The 21,675-nt window shown below is 41.5% G+C and overlaps 1 protein-coding gene across 31 annotated transcripts in view; it reads left to right on the plus strand.

The window, feature by feature from the left end:
* Window positions 1–21,675, plus strand: part of ADCY10 (adenylate cyclase 10) — a 105,881-nt gene that overhangs the window by 16,973 nt on the left and 67,233 nt on the right. For 23 of the 31 annotated variants that reach the window (XR_014053387.1, XR_014053386.1, XR_014053382.1 and 20 more), the window contains 6 exons: window positions 3,267–3,355; window positions 6,243–6,434; window positions 8,829–8,947; window positions 10,211–10,287; window positions 12,541–12,730; window positions 15,743–15,798. Coding sequence is in view for 24 of the 31 variants with exons in the window: in XM_081489242.1 (XP_081345368.1) it covers window positions 3,267–3,355; window positions 6,243–6,434; window positions 8,829–8,947; window positions 10,211–10,287; window positions 12,541–12,730; window positions 15,743–15,798 (723 nt within the window). In the remaining 7 variants the exon portion in view is untranslated. The remainder of the gene's footprint in view (window positions 1–3,266; window positions 3,356–6,242; window positions 6,435–8,828; window positions 8,948–10,210; window positions 10,288–12,540; window positions 12,731–15,742; window positions 15,799–21,675) is intronic. The other 8 variants (XM_081489255.1, XM_081489238.1, XM_081489246.1 and 5 more) reach the window with 2 other exon arrangements.

The following is a 21,675-nucleotide window of genomic DNA, read 5'->3' on the forward strand; positions in this document are numbered from 1 at the left end:
TTTTACAAAACTGCAGTAGGTAATGGTATGAGAGGGGTCCTCAGGGGAACTGTAGGAAAATTGACCAGGAAAGGCCAAGAACCCCAAAGCTCCAAGGATGGAGAAAATCTAGTGATATACTCCTTGAACTGTACCTCATCCCATCTCCTAGATCTTAATAATGCCTTCAACAACTTATTTTGGGCTCTACCACTGTGGCAATACCACAGTGCAGTTCTGGTGCTAACTACCTGGAGTTAGCACAGAGAGGTAGAGTCTTCCATAAGACTTCTCTTATCACCAGCTACAAGCTCTGAGATTAGTAAGTCACCTGCACTTCTGACCCGGAGAAGGCAATGGCACCCCACTCCAGTACTCTTGCCTGGAAAATCCCATGGACGGAGGAGCCTGGTAGGCTACAGCCCATGGGGTCACTAAGAGTCGGACATGACTGAGCGACTTCACTTTCACTTTTCCCTTTCATGCACTAGAGAAGGAAATGGCAAACCACTCCAGTATTCTTGCCTGGAGAATCCCAGGGATGGGGGAGCCTGGTGGGCTGCAGTCCATGGGGTCCTGAAGAGGCGGACACGACTGAGCGACTTCACTTTCATGCATTGGAGAAGGAAACGGCAACCCACTCCAGTGTTCTTGCCTGGAGAATCCCAGGGACGGGGGAGCCTGGTGGGCTGCCGTCTATGGGGTCGCACAGAGTCGGACACAACTGAAGCGACTTAGCAGCAGCAGCAGCAGCACTTCTGACCAACTGGCTACAAATCCAAGGGTTCTCACAATGCTATCAAGTTCAATAATTCACTATACTAACTCACAGAACTCAGGAAAGTACTATGCTTATAATTGTGGTTTTATTGTAAAGAATACAAATGAGGACCAGTTTTGTATTGGTCTCTGAACACACAAGATGAGATCTGGGCTGCTGCTGCTGCTAAGTCGCTTCAGTCGTGTCCGACTCCGTGTGACTCCATAGATGGCAGCCTACCAGGCTGTGCCGTCCCTGGGATTCTCCAGGCAAGAACACTGGAGTGGGTTGCCATTTCCTTCTCCAAAGCATGAAAGTGAAAAGTGAAAGTGAAGCTTCATATATGAGGTCTAGGAGAGCCCCAAATATGAAGCTTCTTGATTATCAGGACACATCATGCTCCTTGCACATCAAAGTATTTACCAGCCAGGGAAGCAGAGGCTCACATATTTTATTGCTGGTTTATTAAGTAGACATGTACTATGAAAAACTGGCCTCATAGTGAAAAGTGAAAGTGTTAGATGTTCAGTCCTGTTTGTCTCTTTGCAACCCCATGGTCTGTGTGCCAGGTTTTCTGTCCATGGAATTCTCCAGGCAAGAATACTGGAATGTGTAGCCATTCCCTTCCCCAGGGGATCTTCCAGACCCGGGGATTGAACTTGGGTCTCCTGCATTGCAGGCAGATTCTTTACCATCTGAGCCACCAGGGAAGCTCCATTGGGCTTATAATTGTACTAAATCTCCAGCCCCTTTTCCCTTCTCAGAGGTCATGAAGGTTAGGCTCTTAACAACTGGTTGAAAACCCCAACACTCTTATCACATCCTTGGTCTTTGCAGATAGACCCCTATCCTGAGTCATCTCATTAGCATAAATTCAGGTATGGTCCAAAGGACCCACCATGAATAACACAGACAGTTTCATTATCTGGAAAATTCCAAAGATTTAGAAGTTACTCTGGTATCAGAAGCAAAGACCGGCCAAATTCCTTATTGTTTGTCTCTATGAGTCCCTTGGATAGCAAGGAGATGAAACCAGTCAATTGTAAAGGAAATCAACCATGGCTATCCATTGAAAGGACTGATGCTGAAGTTCCAATACTTTGGCCACCTGATATGAAAACCCTGATGCTGGGAAAGATTGAAGGCAGGAGAAGGGGATGACAGAGGACAAGATGACTGGATGGCAGCACCAACTCAATGGACATGAGTTTGAGCAAACTGCAGGAAATGGTGAAGGACAGGGAAGCCTGTCGTACTGTAGTCCATGGGGTTGCAAAGAGTTGGATACAACTGAGCAACTGAACAACAAATAATCTTTGTCGCCATAATCGCCTAGACCTTTACAGTGCCTACTCTCTTCCTGAGCTCTTTGCTTCTCTCCACCGTCTGCTCAGCGTCATTTGTTATTAATTTCCAATACTCACATGGGGCTCATGCCAGTTTAGTCTTTACCAATTCTTTAACATACTCTGCTCATTCTTGACTTTAACCTACATCTGCTGGGCATGCATCCTTCTAGTAAACAATCACAAGTTATTCAAGATTCAGTAAAATTCCCAGTTTTCCTTTTAACCCTTTTCTGATTAAACCAGTTTATCTAGACCACTGATTTCTCTAAATGTCTCTGGTCTTTATAATCTATTAGCCCATTTGATCTTTTTTGTATTTAACTTTTCTATACATATTATACTTGAATGTGAGTAAGTGCTTCCAGGAAAAACTCAGTTTCCTAATAACTTTTTATTGCCACACAGTGCCTAGCACAGCATTTAAAATATACTAGGTTTTGAATAGATTCAATACAAACATTTGCTCCCCAATTTGTATCCTTTTCAGACTCCACTGTTATTTTTCATCTTTTCACATTATTATCATTATTGTATTCCTTGCTGAAAACCTATCATAATTTCTTTCCATTATTTTTTGATTTCTTCAAATTCATTCTTACCACCTCCTAACAATCTATTTTATAGCATATGGAACAATCAACCATTATAGTGAAAATAATCATAGAGATGATGAAAGCCTAGTACTTTCTTCCTGGATGAGGAAATAAGAGTCAACCAGGGCAGTGAAGTGACTTGTCCAGAGTCACACAGCAAGTTGGTATCAAACCTGGGATCAGAAGCCAGTCTCCTGAATCTTACTCATGCTGCTCTTTCAACTTGATCATCCCCTGCATTCTGTCATCATTGTCCTCCATTATCATCCCCTCATCTCTTTATTCCCTTCACCTGTGACAATACTTTTAGCTCAAATATGGAGGTGAAGGTCTCCTTAAGTTCTGAAGTGTGATGACATTTAGAACAGGGTTTTGAGCTACATGCAACTGAATTTTTGGATACCCTCAACTTCTGAGAACGTCTCATTGGCTTTCCCTTGGCCCTATATGGCCACGAATTAGCCCAGAGTTTTCTGACTGAACAGTGAAGACTATTGCCCAAGGGAATGGGGACTGGGAAGCACCTCTCTCCCACATTGCAGAGCCAAGCTTCCCTTTCTGATCCTACCTCTCCTGCCCTCTTAGATCTCCTGAGGCTTGCTTGCATGCTAGAGTCTGATCCTGAACTGGAGTTGTCCCTACAAAAGTATGTGATGGAAAGCATATTGAAGCAGGTATTTTAATAATTTAATTTATTGACTTTTAGGGTGTCAGGGATCTTGGACAGCTGCTAGGATCAGGAAAATCAGTAGCTTGTAAAATGTTTCATTGAAATAGAAAGAGGTGGGACTGACATTCTCCATGTGTTCAAATCAGAATGTTTTTAAGAATTAAAAGGGGCATTACTCATAATTACACTGTGACAACAGGGGTAAACTAGGCCTTATACAACTGGGCAAACTGAAAGTGTCCCAAGCATATAAGAACATGTCACACACCCACACAAAAGAACATGTCACATGTCCTTTCTACATGTCACATAGCAAGTGAATGATACTGTTTCTCTTGTCACTTTAATTATATCTTAAGCTTTGAAAGTTAATACAGATAATTAGAACTCTCAGAAGTACCTCCAGCCCTTAGAGTTTTCCCTTTTCATTTGCTTAGATCTAGGTTCTTTCAGGAGAAGGCAATGGCACCCCACTCCAGTACTCTTGCCTGGAGAATCCTATGGACGGAGGAGCCTGGTAGGCTACAGTCCATGGGGTCGCTGAGAGTCGGACACGACTGAGCAACTTCACTTTCACTTTTCCCTTTCATGCACTGGAGAAGGAAATGGCAACCCATTCCAGTATTCTTGCCTGGAGAATCCCAGGGACGGCGGAGCCTGGTGGGCTGCCGTCTATGGGGTCGCACAGAGTCGGACACGACTGAAGCGACTTAGCAGTAGCAGCAGGTTCTTTCAAATGCATTAACTGTTCAAATTATAACTATTTCTCAGCACTCACCATATGCCAGACACTCTACTCTTTCATGTATTTATTCTTCACAATCCTTGGCAGATGTATTTATCCCTTATATATGAGAAAACAGAGACAGAATGATACCATGAACTTTCCTGAGATTATAAAGTAAGAAATGTAGCTAGGATTTGAACTCTGTTCTCTCTGAACCCTACATTTCTTTCAGAGGCTGTACACATCCTCTCTAATATAATGCCTATTTTAATTCTTAAACCTGTCAAAATGCAGTTATGTCCTAGAGGAAATATTTTTGGGACAAGCCTGATCTGTGGGCAGCTGCCTTCACAGCTTCACAGTGGGTTGAAGAGCTGTCAGAATGCACCCCTGTACCTCTCACTCAACTGAGAAACACTCCCTTTAGTACCTGCAATTGTGGGATTCTTTAAGATTTTTGAAGCTCAAGAGAGCCATCCCACTCTTACCCTCCCTCCCTCGAAGAGATAATATATTATCTTCTTCAGCTGCTACTAGTTGAGAGCAAAGTCTACAGGAAAGGGATATAAGAGAGGTTCTGTGCTGCTGCTGCTAACTCGCAACCCCATAGATGGCAGCCCACCAGGCTCCCCCATCCCTGGGATTCTCCAGGCAAGAACACTGGAGTGGGTTGCCATTTCCTTCTCCAATGCATGCATGCATGCTAAGTCACTTCAGATGTGTCCGACTCTGTGTGACCCCATACACGGCAGCCCACCAGGCTCCCCCATCCCTGGGATTCTCCAGGCGAGAACACTGGAGTGGGTTGCCATTTCCTTCTCCAATGCATGAAAGTGAAAAGTGAGATGGAAGTCGCTCAGTCATGTCCGACTCTTCACAGCCCCATGGACTGCAGCCTACCAGGCTCCTCTGTCCATGGGATTTTCCAGGCAAGATTATTGGAGTGGGTTGCCATTGCCTTCTCCGGAGGTTCTGTGAGTCACTGTGAAAATTGTGAGTAGGAATGACAAACATGGAGTAAGCAACAATAGCTAGGGAGCTGAAAGGAGGCAAAAGACAAATGTTTTACAGCTTTACCAAGGTCTGTCCTTGCACTTAACGAACAAAGATGTGGTTGAATTTTTCAAACCAAAACTCAGAATACATGGCCTGATGGAATAATTTAATTTCTTTAACATGTTTAGCATTATGTATTTAATATTAATTACTTAAATTCATTTGAAAAATCAAAGAAAATGATCATGTTGCCTAGTTAGAAATTATTAAATCATCTTCTATGAAAAGTACATCAGCTAGATAGGAAGCATGAGTCCAAGATTCCCTATACACAATTTCCTTTTTCATCCAGAAGATGTGTTTCATATTGTCAATGGAGAATCTAACACTTTTGTGTTGTCTGCGGGAGAAAAAATGCAATGCTTCTCCCCCATTGTTTTGTTATGTACTTAAATTTAACAAAATTCAGAGCTGATGATATAGGCAGGGATAATTTGGGAAACACTCACCTTTCCTTTCCCTGTACCTGTTTTAGATAGACTTAGAGTGAAGATGGGAGCTGAATGAGATATAACACCAAAGAGAGGCAGGGAGTGCTACAAATACAAGTCCATAGATTTGGATTTTGTTTGCTACTGTTTTCCCATATGACTTGGAAAATTTTCTTATCTCTCCATCCCTCAGTTATCTAATTAGTAAGATGAAGCTAATGTAATTTTATCTCATTTGAGGATAAAGGAGGATAGAATATGGAAATATTCTGAAAAGTACCTTGCTATGAAAGTATTAGGTTGAATTATGCAGCATGCTATTCTTATTCCTAAATAGTTAGAGAGCCAAAAGAAACAGCAGTTCTTTTATTGTGATGGCTCATATTGGCTGAGGGAGCTAGCAGTTGGGGCAAGGGAGTGGTGACTGGCTAAAAATGAGCAGGCTTTTAAGTTCCTATTGGAAGAGATTTTGATAGTCCATTCCATTTCCATCTTTTTGACTTTAGGCTGGCTCTGCTGTGTTCTACCTCCCAACTTTGATAACTTCAGTTTCCCTAGAGAATCTCAAAAGGCTAATTCCCTCCCAGTGATAGTTTTGGGTGTGGTGGTGATGATATTGGAAGGAAAGATCCACTGCCAAGGACACATGCTAAGGAAAGCTTCCCTCTAAATTACAGATTGATGACAAACAGCTTCGGGGTTATTTGTCTGAGCTTCGCCCAGTGACAGTTATGTTTGTGAACCTGATGTTTAAGGACCAAGATAAAGCAGAAGTCATAGGCTCAGCTATTCAGGATGCCTGCGTGCACATTAATTCTGTCCTGAGGGTCTTCCGAGGCCAAATCAACAAAGTCTTCATGTTTGACAAGGTAAATTTCCCACACTAAAGGTGTGGAAACCTACCAATAATTTAAGATTAGCATTATGTCCATGGATTTATGTCCATGGTCATGGGAGAAAGAGAAGGAATAGACACGTTTAACCTAGAACCATCAGTCTTTATTTATAGTATAATAACAGCCTACATGGTGGATATGGCACTCAATGTGTTCTCCACACTTTTACATATATTACTTATTTCTTCGCATGCCTACTCTAAGTGGTAGGTATTGTTGTTATTGCCCCTATTTTACAGATGAGGATGTTTAGGTAAAGCTAAGGATAATGAGACAAAATAAGATTAAGTGGTGAACTGGATTTCAAACCCAGGTAGTGTGCCTTCTTGATCTGTGCTCTTAACCACTGTATTCAACTAGCTTTCACTATATGTACATACATCTGGAATCCAGAGTATAATGAATCTCCCCGAGATTTTAGGTCAGTCTTCTAGTAACCATCATATCGTAGAAGCTATAATTTCCTCTAATTTCCACCCGCCATATGTACACTTCCAGTTCCCCTTTCAGTTCCTTAATCAGTTGAGATTGGGTGGGGGTGTCACCTTTAGCTCTCAGTGTTTTCAATCTGCTCTTCATCTGTTCAGACAAAAATGATGTGATAAATTATCATAGTAGTGCTCATGAGAATTGATTTCACCATCTCAGGTGTTTTTGTATTGAAAGAGCAGAGCACTTAACTAAGGCTCCACACTCATTCACTCACTAATTTAAAAAACACAGTGAGCATTGGTAGTGATGGAAAGCTAGGGCTGGGCTGCAGAGGTGAGAAACACTCACAGGTTGTCACAGAACCAGGCAGAAATAATTAATTTTTGTACGAAAAATACTCTGTTCTGTGGGAGTTCTGAGGCAACGGAGATTTCCAGTCCAGTGTAGTCTGAGACTTTCTTCCATATTCATTCATGAGTAACATCAGAAAAGAGCATAGACACAAGAGAACAGTTTTTAGTGTCTTGCAGATAATCCAGACAGTTCCTGGAGAGCGAGTTCCTGGCTCCCACAGTTACCAGCTATGTGTACTTAGCAAGTCACTGAACTTCTCTGAGACTTAGTTTGTTCCTATTTATTTTGTATAAAAATAGGGACATTATTTAAATGAGGATAGTATTTGCCTAAAATGATTGTTGAAAGTTTTAAAATATATGTGTGTGAAGCACCTGTTGTGATGCCTAGTTCAAGTCAGCACTCAGCAGATGAGAGCTGCTAGTCTCACTGCCAGCGTGAGATCTTGCCACTAGGCAGAATTTCCAGGCAAAGCAAACCCACCAGTGCCCCTAAAGGGGCTACCCTCTAGTCTCTTCACAGACCTGGATTCAGGGCTCCCCCCAACCCCCTGCACCACCAACGTCACAACAGAACCTAGTGCCAATTAGAGTCTGACTCTTAGTCAGATGGGCTTCCCAGGTGGCTCAATGGTAAAGAATCTGTCTACCAAAGCAGGAGATACAGGAGAAGCAGGTTTGATCCCCAGGTCGGGAAACTCCCCTAGAAGAGGAAATGGCAACTCACTCCAGCATTCTTGCCTGGAAAATCTTGTGGACAGAGGAGCCTGGCAGGCAGAGTCAGACATGACTTAGTAACTAAGCATGCACTTGGTCAGATTCTTTTTGGAGAGGGTTGAGGAAACTGAGGCATTTTACTGTTCTTTTGCATTTTATCAGGATATAACATACATAGACTCACATTTTTAACCCATTGACTTTTATTCATTATGCACTATTTTCTTGCAGAAAACAGCGTCTGAAGTCATTTTTTAAGGGACTAATAGTAAAAGTGCCAAACTTCAGAGTTTACTGTCTCTTTGAAAGAGTTAACTTTTTGCCAAGAAAAAACACTCCCAGCTTAAGAAAAACAAATAATAACAATATCTGAAGAGAACTTTAGAATTAATGAGGTATATGTGTATATATGTAAATATAACATACTAATTTTTCAGTAACCTAACCAACCTCAGCAAGTCTAGGTTATACCTGTATTTAGATCGATAAACTGAAGTTCATAGAGTGTAATTGACTTGTCCAAGTTTCCACACTTGGGAAGTGGCATGAGAACACATATTTTCTGATCCCAGAGCTGGTGCCTTTTGCTCTGTGCTGCTTTTTGGACTTAAACTTAGGACTTTGCAGCCCTAAGACCTTGGCTACAGTAGAGAGTAGACAGGAGGGTACACTCTCAGGTTCTAACCCTACTGTTGATGATGCAAGAGAAGTCATATAATGTTTGCTAAGAATGAAATAGGTATATATTTGATGAAATTTGTTTCAGAGAGTGAAAATTGCTGACCATCCTCCACTGGGCCATCTAAATGGTCTAGTTTAAAACTAACTGTCCACCAGTTTTGTTTGCTGCCTTTCTCCCTCACAGGGCTGCTCTTTTCTCTGTGTCTTTGGTTTTCCTGGGGAAAAGGCACCTGATGAAGTCACTCATGCCTTGGAGAGTGCTGTGGATATATTTGACTTCTGCTCTCAGGTCCACAAAATCCGGTAAGTGTTGACCCTGATTCCATCTGATTTCTGACTCTGTTGTAGGCTACGGGGAGACAGAACAAGGGTCAGGGAAGAGGAAGGTGGGAGACCATCTTTCTGTCTGCATTCATTATTTACTGAATGTACAGGTAGGGTGAGCAAACCCAGCCCTGATGCCATCAGACGGGGGGTGGGGGTCGGGGGGGCAGGGATTGTTAAGGCCAGGTAGAGAAAGGATACTCCTAACAAATTCAAATGTACCAGAGCGGGTCTAACTGGATTGTCTCTCTATACTCTGGCTTACTTCCTGGGAGAGGTCATTTTCTAAGCTATATTGGAGACCTGAGATGATTTTTAATAACTAAGAGATAAAGTAAGTACTTGGGCTTCCTCATAGCTCAGTCGGTAAAGAATCTGCCTGCAATGCAGGAGACCCAGGTTTGATTCCTGGATTGGGAAGATCCCCTGGAGAAGGAAATGGCAACCCACGCCAGTATTCTTGCCTGGAGAATCCCATGGGCAGAGGAGCCTGGCAGATTACAGTCCATGGGGTTGCAAGAGTTGGACATGACTTAGTGACTAAACCACCACCACCACCAAAGTAAATACTAGGATTGGAAATTTATATATTGATCTGGCCTCAAGATGAGCCACTAAGTAAAATTATTAAGATAATGTTTACATTTTTGACCCTGGCTGTCCAAGAGCCCAGTGCCCTCAGGCTCCCCCTGTGTACCCCAATAATCCTGACTTGTGGCCCACTCTGGTATACTGCAACAGGCGCCACCCTTTGCCCTAAATATTCCACCTTCTCAGCCTCTAGTCATCTGTATATGCAGCCATCTTCATGCATTAAAAAAGTTAGTTTTTTATGCCACACAGTTATTTCCTTTAGAAAAAATGACTTAGTTCTTTCTAGCAATCACAAAAGATAGTTAATTTTTTTTTTTACAACCACAATCATCTACATTGAAAGTCCATTGGGGTGATGAGATTATTTTCCAGAAAAATAGCTCAGATGAATACTTAAAAGTAGCAGAAAAGTGAACTGAGTTGTCATTTCTAAGAACTTAGTTCTCTGTCTCATACTGCCCTTCCTTTATACCTCCAGGCCATGTACAATTGCCCTAACCTAACTACAAAGGGAAGAGTGTTCTTTTTTGAAAACTCTTTCCTACCCCTCCCCCACCCCATTCATCACCTTGTCCCCACCCTCCCTGCCTTCTCTGTGTTCATTGTCTTTATCTCTTTCCCCACAACTCTCTTTCTCCCGGGAGCCAGCACTGTTTCCATTGGCGTGACCAGCGGGATTGTCTTCTGTGGAATTGTTGGACACTCTGTGAGGCACGAGTATACAGGTGTGCTGAACTAACTTATGTCCATCTTTCTTTCAGCAAACATTGTGCCTTGCCACTGGACTGGGTGGGAGGAGGGACAAAAATTAGCAAGACGTGGACCCTGTGCTCAAAGGTTTACAGTCTTCCAGATGAAACCAAGCCATATTGGTTGGTCCCTGGACAGCTCAATGATTGCAAAATGTGCATTTCTGGGTCTATGATTGAGTATAAGAAATATACAGTCTTTAGAGGAGAACCATGGGAGGCCATGCTTCCCTGGTGGCTCAGATGGTAAAGAATCTGCCTGCAATGAGGGAAACCTGGGTTCGATCCCTAGGTTGGGAAGATCCCCTGGAGGAGGGCATGGCAACCTACTCCAGTATTCTTGCCTGGAGAATCCTCATGGACAGAAGAGCCTGATAGGTTACAATTTAGGGGTAACAAAAGAGTCGGACGCAACTGAGTGACTAAGCACATACACACACACACACACACACACACATAGACACACACACACACACACACACGGGAGGCCATAAGCTCAGGGAATGATGGGCCTTTATGTTAATTTCCTATTAACATTAAATGATTACTCCTTTAAATTCCTGGGATAGATGCTGCTGCTGCCGCTGCTGCTGCTGCTGCTGCTGCTGCTGCTGCTGCGAGGTCGCTTCAGTTGTGTCCAACTCTGTGCAACCCCATAGACGGCAGCCCACCAGGCTCCGCCGTCCCTGGGATTCTCCAGGCAAGAACACTGGAGTGGGTTGCCATTTCCTCCTCCAATGCATGAAAGTGAAAAGTGAAAGGCAAGTCGCTCAGTCATGTCTGACTCTTAGCGACCCCATGGGCTGCAGCCTACCAGGCTCCTCCATCCACGGTATTTTCTAGGCAAGAGTACTGGAGTGGGTTGCCATTGCCTTCTCCGTGGGATAGATGACTGATTCTTAAAATTATGAATATTGGCATTACTGAAAAATAGCACTAATCTCAAAAGTAATTAGGTGTTATCTCAAGATTTCACTGCTCTTTCCTGTTCAATCCTATTAGGGTTTTAAATGCTCAGAAATAATACATTTAAAATACTGCATATATATAAAATACTGAAACAGTTATGTCTGAAGTAATAAAACTCTGAGATTTTCTTCAAAATAATACAAGGTGGAGAGTGGATGGTTAATGGTTTGGGGGCCTGGGTAATAGATATAGACTCATGATACCATGCTTTATGGTATGGTCAAATTTCCCCATAGTAAACTGGGTTTAAAAAATGAATATCTTAATCAGGAGCATGCAAGTTTATGTCAAAGTACAACATTTAATACCTAATTAGTAGCAGTATTAATTGAGGGCTTACTAGCAGCCCAGCACCTCACAAAGTTCTCTATGTATATTAACTCATTAATCTCCATAAACTACCCTCTGAGAGAAGTACTGTTATCAACCCCACTTTACAGATTGGAAAACTAAGGCATGGAAGAGTTTAAGTATTTTGCCTAAGTAATTTACACATAGTAGAGGTAGAGCTGAGATCCAAACCTGCATAGTCTGGTTGCAGAGTCTGTGCACCGCAGTGTATTACCTCTGGAAATATCCCCTAAATGAATCCTATAATTCACACCCCTTCCAGCCCTGTTCACTTACTCTTACAAAATCAAATGAAGGCTCATGCACAGAAACATACAGACCCAATTTTGTGCCTCCTGTGGAGGTCAGTGGTCCGTGTCCAAGCTTACGTGTATCTGTCTTAAATAGCAGGAGACCAACTATACCTCATCTGAGAGCCCTCAGGCCCTGCTCACCATCCCACTTAAGAGAATCCTCTCCATATTCAAGGCCCTTCTAATCCTTGAGCAGATGATCCCCTTAGCCTCTCAGATGGCTAGTTAACTCCTGGTATATTCTAAAATGTGGTTTAGTCGCTGAGTATGTCCAACGCTTATAATCCCATGGGCTATAGCAGGCCAGGCTCCTGTCCATGGGATTTCCTAGGCAAAAGTACTGGAATGGATTGCCATTTCCTTCTCCAGGGGATCTTCCCAACCTAGGAATTGAACCCAGGTCTCCTACATTGCAGGCAGATTCTTTACCAACTGAACTATGAGGGAAGCCATTGGCTAAATCTGGGTAGTTGAAGGTAAGATTGCTGTGTCATCTGTGAAGGCAAAGGGAGTAAAGGGTAAAAATACCATCTGGGGACAATATGCCTTAGATTATACTGAGTTCAATGGCTGTTTTCTCCTTGCTCTTTGCCTTTCTCTCTTCTTCCTATCATAGTCATTGGTCAAAAAGTCAACATAGCTGCCAGAATGATGATGTACTATCCAGGAATCGTGACCTGTGACTCTGTCACCTACAATGGCAGCAACCTACCAGCCTACTTTTTTAAAGAGCTTCCAAAGAAAGTCATGAAAGGTGTTGCAGATTCCGGACCAGTGTATCAGTGTTTGGGCTTTAATGAGAAAGTGTGAGTGTGGGACATTGACCTTATAGTACTTTTTAGTAAAGAAGTGGAAGAATTATGATAGCAACAACAGTAGGTCACCAATTTCAGATATGAAGCCATTTCAGAAAATTAAAATCTAGTCCTTCCCAGGCCAAGACCCAGATTTCAAATTGCTCATCTTTCTCCATCCTACTGATAGTATAACATGGTGGAAGATTGCATTCTACTGTCAATTTTGAGACTATGCTGGTAATTTATCAAAGGTTGTACAAAAAGAAGAGAGAGTCTTCTCATTTGAGTATCCCTTTGGACTCAGAAGGACCCAATCATCAATCATTAACTTTTGTTCACTTCAACTGTGTGTTCAGGCATTGATAGGGATTGCTCCTCTTCTAGGTGCTTAGTGACACACATTCTCCCAAAGCCCAATTTGGTCTCACTTAGGCCACCTCAACCTAAGAGTTGACTCATTGGAAAAGACCCTGATGCTGGGAAGGATTGGGGGCAGGAGGAAAAGGGGACGACAGAGGATGAGATGGCTGGATGGCATCACCGACTCGATGGACATGAGTTTGGGTAAACTCCGGGAGTTGGTGATGGACAGGGAGGCCTGGCGTGCTGTGATTCATGGGGTTGCCAAGAGTCGGACACAACTGAGCGACTGAAATGAACTGAACTGAACTGAACTGAACTGAAGGAGCTGAAAATCCCTCAGTACCTTCCAATCATTTTCGTTGTATGTTCAAATTCCTTGCAATGACACACACTGCCTTTCCTACCTTATCTCCTCCTATGCCCCTTCCTCTGGGGGTGTCTAAAGGGGATTAGCCTCTCTTTCATTCATTCCATCCCCAGTCTACTAGGAAAACTGCAGTCAATTTTTGAAATCCAACTCAAGGATCTATTCCTCTCTAAAGCTGCCTCTGAAAGCTACCCGATCCCAAGTCCAACGGTTTAGCTCTTTCCTCCTCTGTGTAACTCTGTAGCACATTAGAACACTCAGCACACTGACTCAGTGTGCTTTTCACTTCCTACACTGGGAGCTTTTTGAGGATAGTGATTATTTTTTGTTCATTCTTATATCCCCAATGCTTGATAGGCATCAATAATGATGAATAAATACATGAACAGCATGGGACGCTCTATATAGTAGTGCTTGGTGGATGGAAAGTGAAAAGGTATTATTCTTTACATTAGCAAGCTAGAATCTAGGTCTTAAAAGGTCAGATAACAGAACTGGGGCTGTAATTGGTTCAGGAGTCTTTATTATTCATCTTTGTATTCCCAGGGCTCAGCACTGTTCTTGGCATGTGTAGATCATCAATAAAATGCTGTTTGAATAAATGCATGAATAATAATTCTTTGTGAGCCCTTATTAAATATTAGGGACTTTACCTCAATATCAACTATACGAGGTAGAAACAAACTAATATTAACTCCATTTTATAAATTTAAAAACGAAGACTCAGAGATTTGTTAGATGACTTGTCTATAGTCATAAATCTAGTAATTTATGGAGCCACATTGCTTTCAGATGCCATAGTAATGCTGCATTATAGTTTCCGAGAAGGAAATGGGAATCCACTCCAGTACTTTTGCCTGGAAAATCCCATGGACAGAGGAGCCTGGTAGGCTACAGTTCATGGGGTTGCAAAGAGTCAGACATGACTGAGCACCTGAGCACATAGTCAACCACAAAATCTCAGTGGTATACAATAGTACATTTTTATTTATCTCATGAATATGTGGGGTTCAATTACTCTTGGCTGGATTTGACTGATCTTGCCTAGGCTTGTTCATATGTCTGGGTTTGAGCAGGTTGTTGGATAATCCAGGATGACTTAAGGTAGGATAACTGGAAATTGTGGCTGACATAACTGGGACAGTGATTCTATGTATCTCATATTGGGCTAGCCCAGGCATGTAGTCATGGCAATATCAGAAGAGCAAGAAAGAGCAAGTCCAAAACAAACATTTTTCAAAACTCTCTGTCATGTTTGTTAACATCCTATGGGCCAAAACGTCCACAAGGATGAGCCCAGCATGGGAACGCACTGCAAAGGGCATAGTTACAAGTAGGGTTGAAGAAGTGGAGCCATTAATGCAGTCAGTCTACCATAGAAACTAACTGTTTGTGGAACTACCAGGACAATCTGATCCCAAAACCTGCCCTCTTTTTCGTTTCATCTCTGAAAATAAGAGACTATAGAAATACACATACAAATATGAACAGGGCCTGTCTCCTGTCCTGAAATCCAATGGGGAAGACAACATACACAAAATTAGCAGTATGGGGGACTTTGGTATGTGCTATAATACAGAGGCATAACAAAATATTTAGTATGATAGTATAGACAAGGGTATGAGTCATTTGTTGAAAAAGGCCCCTTTAAGAGATGATATTATGCAGTGGACAAGCATATGCCCTTGATCCTAGTTTTAGATATTGACTCTGTCAGTATCCTCTGTCACCACTAACCATGGGATCTTGTTCACATTAAACTCTCTGTACCTCAGTTTTCTCATTTGTAAAATGGACATAATAATAATAATACCTTCTTAATAAGCTTTTTGTCTAGAGTAAAGAAAATGATATATGTAAAGCACTTGAAACTGCCAGGCACATAGCGTGTGTTCCACAAAGGTGAGCTATTATTGTTTGAGCAATTGGTAGAATATTTCTGTGCTGGGAGGCAATATAACACGTCTAACTTTATTGGGTCCCCTACTGAGTGTCTGGTTTCCCTGGAAGAGGGTCAGTTCTACCAATGCAGACTCAACAAGCATTTTTTTGAACAACATATCAGGCTCTGTGGTAAAGGCAGCTGCATAAGTTGTTTGGAAACTCTATTACCAGGTAAGAACTTCTTTGTTCCCTTCCTCTTGGCATCTGCACCCCTTGAGTCAGGGGATAGACTCCTGTTAGAGATTGAAAAGGAGGCTTTCTGAGAACTAAGAGCTAGTCCCTCTGGCTTTCAATATTTCCCTATTTTGACACTAACATCTTTTTTTTTTTTTTCTCCTTCTCTTCAGCATGTTTGGGATGGCATACCTCATCTGCAACAGAAATGAGCGTTACCCTTTGCTGGGTAGGTAGTGGGCCTTGATTTTTAAACCTCTTTATTGAACTATAACAAGACATACAGAAAAGTACACCAATGATAAATCCTCAGTTTAGTGAATTTTCACAAAATGAACACATAATCGCCATCCAGGCCAAGAAATTAACAAAGAAAAAAAGAATAGCAATACTCTGGAAGCCCTCAAATGCTTTATTCTTCTTCCTTTACCCAAAGATCAAAAGTAATTCTAAATTGCTTCAGTTCAGTTCAGTTCAGTCACTCAGTTGTGTCTGACTCCTTACGACCCCATGGGCTGCAGCACTCCAGGCTTCCCTGTCTATCACCAACTCACCACCAACATCATCTAAATTACTTAGGCCTGTCCTTAAAATTTATACGAATGAAATCCTACATTGCATAGTTACATAAGCCTTCTTTTAGTCAACATTATGTTGTGAAATTCATCCATATTATTGGCTGTATCTATAATTCATTCATTTTCACTGCTATGTAGTAGAGTTGGCCCTCTGTATTGGCAGTATCAGCATCCATGAATTCAAACAACCACAAAGCAAAAATACCTTTTTAAAGAAAATTCCAAAAAGCTAAACTTGAATTTGTTGCACACAAGCAACTATTCATGTTGCATTTACATTGTATTTGCTATTATAATTCATCTAGAGATGATTTAAAATATACAGAGGATATGTGTAGATTATATGCAAATACCATGCCATTTTATATAAGGGACTTGAGCATCTGTGGATTTTGTATCCCTGGGGGTCCTGGAACCAATTTCCTGTGGGATACAGAGAAGTGACTATATTCCATTTTATAAATATACAACAATGTATTCCTTCTGTATTTGTACATTTGAGTTGTTTCCAGTCTGGGTTCTTATGAATAATTCTGCCATAAAAAGTTTGTACAAGTCTTATGATGAACATATGTTTGCATTTCTGCTACAGGTGATATTGTTGCAAAAGCTACAGTTTTGGTAGATGATACCAAATAATTTTCTAAAATGGTTGTATTTGATTATACTCTGACAGATAGTGTTACAAACGTTCCACTTGCTTTCCATTCTTACCAACAACTTAGTTTTATCAGTCTTTGTACTTTTAATAATTCTTTTGGTATTATAGTGGTATCTCATTGTGGTCTCCATCTTTATTTCCCTGATGTGGTTGAGCGCCTTTTCCAAATATTTATTGGCCATTTGGAAATCACCTTTTATAAAAGTGTCTGTACAGATCTTTTGTTTATTTTTCAATTGGGTTATATGTTTTTATAGATGTGTTGGAATTATATATTCTGAAAATGAGTCCTTTTGTTTTTACTGTATGTAACTTTTCCCATTCTGTCCTTGCCTTTTTATTCTATTAGTGATGTAATTAATGAACACAATTTTTTATTTTAATGAAGTCCAACTTACTAGTCTTTTCCTCTGTAGTTAATGCTTTTGTACACTGTTTGTGAAATCTTTCCTCACCCGCAAATCATAAAGATACTTTCCTACATTCTCTTCTAGAAATTTTGTTTTACCTTTTACTTTTAGAGCTGTGACCCAACTGGCAGTGATGTTTTTGTAATTCTTGGTAAAAGGGACCCTATCATAAGAAAGCTAACTCAAGACTAGACGGGAAAGTAGACATAAAATGAAGTAGAGAAGAGACCAAAGTGAGGATTGGCCTGTGGATTCTGAAGGCAGCCATTTCTAATAATGGCGTATAGTTTCCTTCTGTTAGAAGGAATAATGGTTTGTAATTTCCTTCTGTTAAACCTGAGCATATATAAAAGTATCATTATAAATTAAATCCTGGTCATACCTGTGTTAGGGCAATTAAAAGGAAGCTCTGCCCCACACTTTGGTGATAGGGGGTGGTGGTGGTATTAGGACAGAATCTTGATGTCAGCATAGTTTAAAAGAAGGCAATGGTTCCAGAACAGCAAAGAGTACACAAACCAGCAGTAATGCCTTACTTTCAGTACATTCAGGTAGTTTTCAGAATTTGCGTGCACATCATTTCTTCCAAGTCCAGATCCCCAGACTCCTGAAGGCTAGAAAGGAGAAGGAGTGTCTACTCTCACCTTTCTCCAAGGCCTTACTTTCCATTCTAGGATATGCTTGTTGTGATCATGATTGATAGCAAATGGAAATCCTAACCCCCTTTCTACAAGATCGAGGACTCAGTATGATGGACATACTAGAACACATTGGTATAACATGTATATATTTTGCAGTCTGGTCTAGTTGCCTTTTTGCCCTGATTTCACCAGAATAAGATAAAAATCAGGCATATATATCGTTCCTTAAAGCTGTAAGCAAAAACAGACTGTCTGAGGTTAGCAGTATGGAAGGTACTGTTAGAAGAGCTCCTGTACAAGAACTTCTGTATGCACACTGACAAAACTAACATGAACAAAAAGTGTTTTTTCAAGGGTCAAAAATTCATACAATACTCTCAGATATTATGACCTTGTTTAAATAGAAACAAGGTACACATACTTCAAGTCAAGAGGTTAAACTCATTTCAGAACCCAACTAAAGAGAGAATTCAGAAATTCTTACCTGTATGTATTGTATACAAATAGAACACAAGAAGCTACAAGAGTCTGCTCTGTGGCCTTCTGGGCCTTATCGTCTGAGTTCCTGTGTAAACTTTAGGCCAAAGAAGAGCACTACACATTTCACAAAACTGAATTCAAATGCATTTTCAGAAAGGAAATGTTTTATCTAAAAGAAGCAGGATGGTCTATAGAGTAGTTCTCACTAAATCTTACCCAGAAATTTACACTACCAAATAAACATGTAAGCTTCTTTGTATGAAATTCTAAACTTAGAGTAGTGGTCTTGGTTTTCAATAGATTTTAAATAACACTTGGGTATGTATTAACTCTATCAATGGAAAAAAAAAAGGGCACTCCACAGTAATCAGTCCATCAAAGAGGAAGAGTCAGCCCTTATTGGGTCTCGAGCTCTTTTGACAGGACAACCCCACAAGAGACTGAGCCATACTTGCCTGTAACTGTCCAGGGGTCTCCAGTGGAGGCATAGGTTGACACTGGCCTGCCGCAGGGTCAGGGGCACTGACTCCAACAGTTCTGGGAGCAGGGACATACTGACATAAGTCCTTTTGAAGGAGGCTGCCATTACCACCATTACCCCACCATAGTTTGGCCTCAGGCCAAACTACAGGGAGGGAACATAGCCCCACCCATCAGCAGAAAATTGGAGTAAAGATTTTCCAAGCAAGGCCCCACATGTCAGAGCAACACCCAGTTTGCCCCTCAGCCAGTCCCTCCCATCAGGAGCTTCCATAAGGCTCTTATTCTTATCCAGCAGAGGGTAGATAGAATGAAAATCACAATCACAGAAAACTAACCAAACTGATCACATGGATCACAACCTTGTCTAATTCAAGGAAACTATGAGCCATGCTGTGTAGGGCCACCCAAGATGGACAGGTCATGGTGGAGAGTTCTGACAAAATGTGGTCTGCTGGAGAAGGGAATGGCAAACCACTTCAGCATTCTTGCCTTGAGAACCCCATAAAAGTATGAAAAGGGAAAAATATATGACACTGAAAGATGAACTCCCCAGGTTGGTAAGTGCCCAATATGCTACTGGAGAGGAGTGAGGAAAAAGCTCCAGAGGAATGAAGAGGCTAAACAAATGTGGAAACAACGCCCAGTTGTGGATCTGTCTGGTGGTGAAAGTAAAGTCTGATGCAGTAAAGAACAATATTGCACATTAGGTCTATGAATCAAGGTAGATTGGAAGTGGTCAAACAGGAGATGGCAAGAGTGAACACTGAATATTTTAGGAATCAGTGAACTAAAATGGACCGGAATGGGCAAACTTAATTCAGATGACCATTGTATCTACTACTGTGGGCAAGAATCCCTTAGAAGATATGGAGTAGCCCTCATAGTCAACAAAAGAGTCTGAAATACAGTACTTGGGTGCAGTCTCAAAAATGACAGAATGATCTCTGTTCATTTCCAAGGCAAACCATTCAATATAACAGTAATCCCCATCTATGCACCAACCACTAATGCCAAAGAAGCTGAAGTTGAACAGTTCTATGAAGACCTATGAGACCTTCTAGAACTAACACCAAAAAAGATGTCCTTTTCATCATAGGGGACTGGAATGCAAATGTAGGAAGTCAAGAGATACCTGAAGTAACAGGCAAGTTTGGCGTTGGAGTACAAAATGAAGCAGGACAAAGGCTAACAGTTTTGCCAAGAGGATGCACGTGTCATAGCAAACACCCTCTTCCAACAACACAAGATACAACTCTACACATGGACTTCACCAGATGGTCAATACTGAAATCAGACTGATTCTATTCTTTGCAGCTGAGGATGGAGAAACTCTATACAAGCAGCTAAAACAAGACCGGGAGCTTCTTGTTGCTCAGATCATGAACTCCTTATTGTAAAATTCAGATTTAAATTGAACAAAGTAGAGAAAACCATTAGACCATTCAGTTCAGTTCAGTTCAATTGCTCAGTTGTATCCAACTCTTTGTGACCCCATGGAATACAGCATGCCAGGCCTCCCTGTCCATCACCAACTCCCAGAGTTTATGCAAACTCATGTCCATTGAGTCAGTGATGTCATCCAACCGTCTCATCCTCTGTTGTCCCCTTCTCCTCCTACCTTCAATCTTTCCCAACATCAGGGTCTTTTCAAATGAGTCAGTTCTTCACATGAGGTGGCCAAATATTGGAGTTTCAGCTTCAACATCAGCCCTTCCAATGAACACTCAGGACTGATCTCCTTTAGGATGGACAGGTTGGATCTCCTTGCAGTCCAAGGGACTCTCAAGAGTCTTCTCTAACAACACAGTTCAAAAGCATCAATTCTTCGGTGCTCAGCTTTCTTTATAGTCCAACTCTCACATCCATACATGACTACTGGAAAAACCATAACCTTGACTAGATGGACCTTTGTTGGCAAAGTAATGTCTCTAATTTTTAATATGCTGTCTAGGTTGGTTATAACTTTCCATCCAAGGAGCAAGCGTCTTTTAATTTCATGGATACAGTCACCATCTCCAGTGATTTTGGAGCCCAAGAAAATAAAGTCTGTCACTGTTTCCCCATCTGTTTGCCATGAAGTGATGGGACCAGATGCCATGATTTTAGTTTTCTGAATGTTGAGCTTTAAGCCAACTTTTTCACTCTCCTCTTTCACTTTCATCAAGAGGCTCTTTAGTTCCTCTCCACTTTCTGCCGTAAAGGTGGTGTCATCTGCATATCTGAGGTTATTGATATTTCTCCCAGCAATCTTGATTCCAGCTTGTGCTTCATCCAGCCCAGTGTTTCTCATGATGTACTCTGCATATAAGTTAAATAAGCAGGGTGACAATATACAGCCTTGACATACTCCTTTTCCTATTTGGAATCAGTCTGTTGTTCCCTGTCAAGTTCTAACTGTTGCTTCCTGACCTGCATACAGGTTTCTCAAGAGGCAGGTCAGGTGGTCTGGTATTCCCATCTTTTTCAGAATTTTCCACAGGAGAAGGGAACGGCAAACCACTTCAGTTATCTTGCCTTGAGAACCCCATGAACAGATCATTCAGGTATCACCTAAATCAAATCCCTTACAATTCTACAGTGAAAGTCACAAATAGATTCAAGGGATTAGATCTGATAGACAGGGTGCCTGAAGAACTATGGACAGAGGTTCATGACATTGTACAGAAGGCAGTAATCAAAACCATCCTCAAGAAAAAGAAATGCAAAAAGGCGAAATGGTTGTTTGAGGAGGCCTTACAAATAGCTGAGAAAAGAAGAGAAGAGAAAGGCAAAAGAGAAAAGGAAGACATACCCATTTGAATGCAGAGTTCCAAAGAACAGAAGGAGCTATGAGAAAGGCTTCTCAGTGATCAA

Source organism: Giraffa tippelskirchi, chromosome 5 (genome assembly GCF_054371585.1).
Source record: "Giraffa tippelskirchi isolate mGirTip1 chromosome 5, T2T-mGirTip1v1.2.pri, whole genome shotgun sequence".
Classification (NCBI taxonomy): domain Eukaryota; kingdom Metazoa; phylum Chordata; class Mammalia; order Artiodactyla; family Giraffidae; genus Giraffa; species Giraffa tippelskirchi.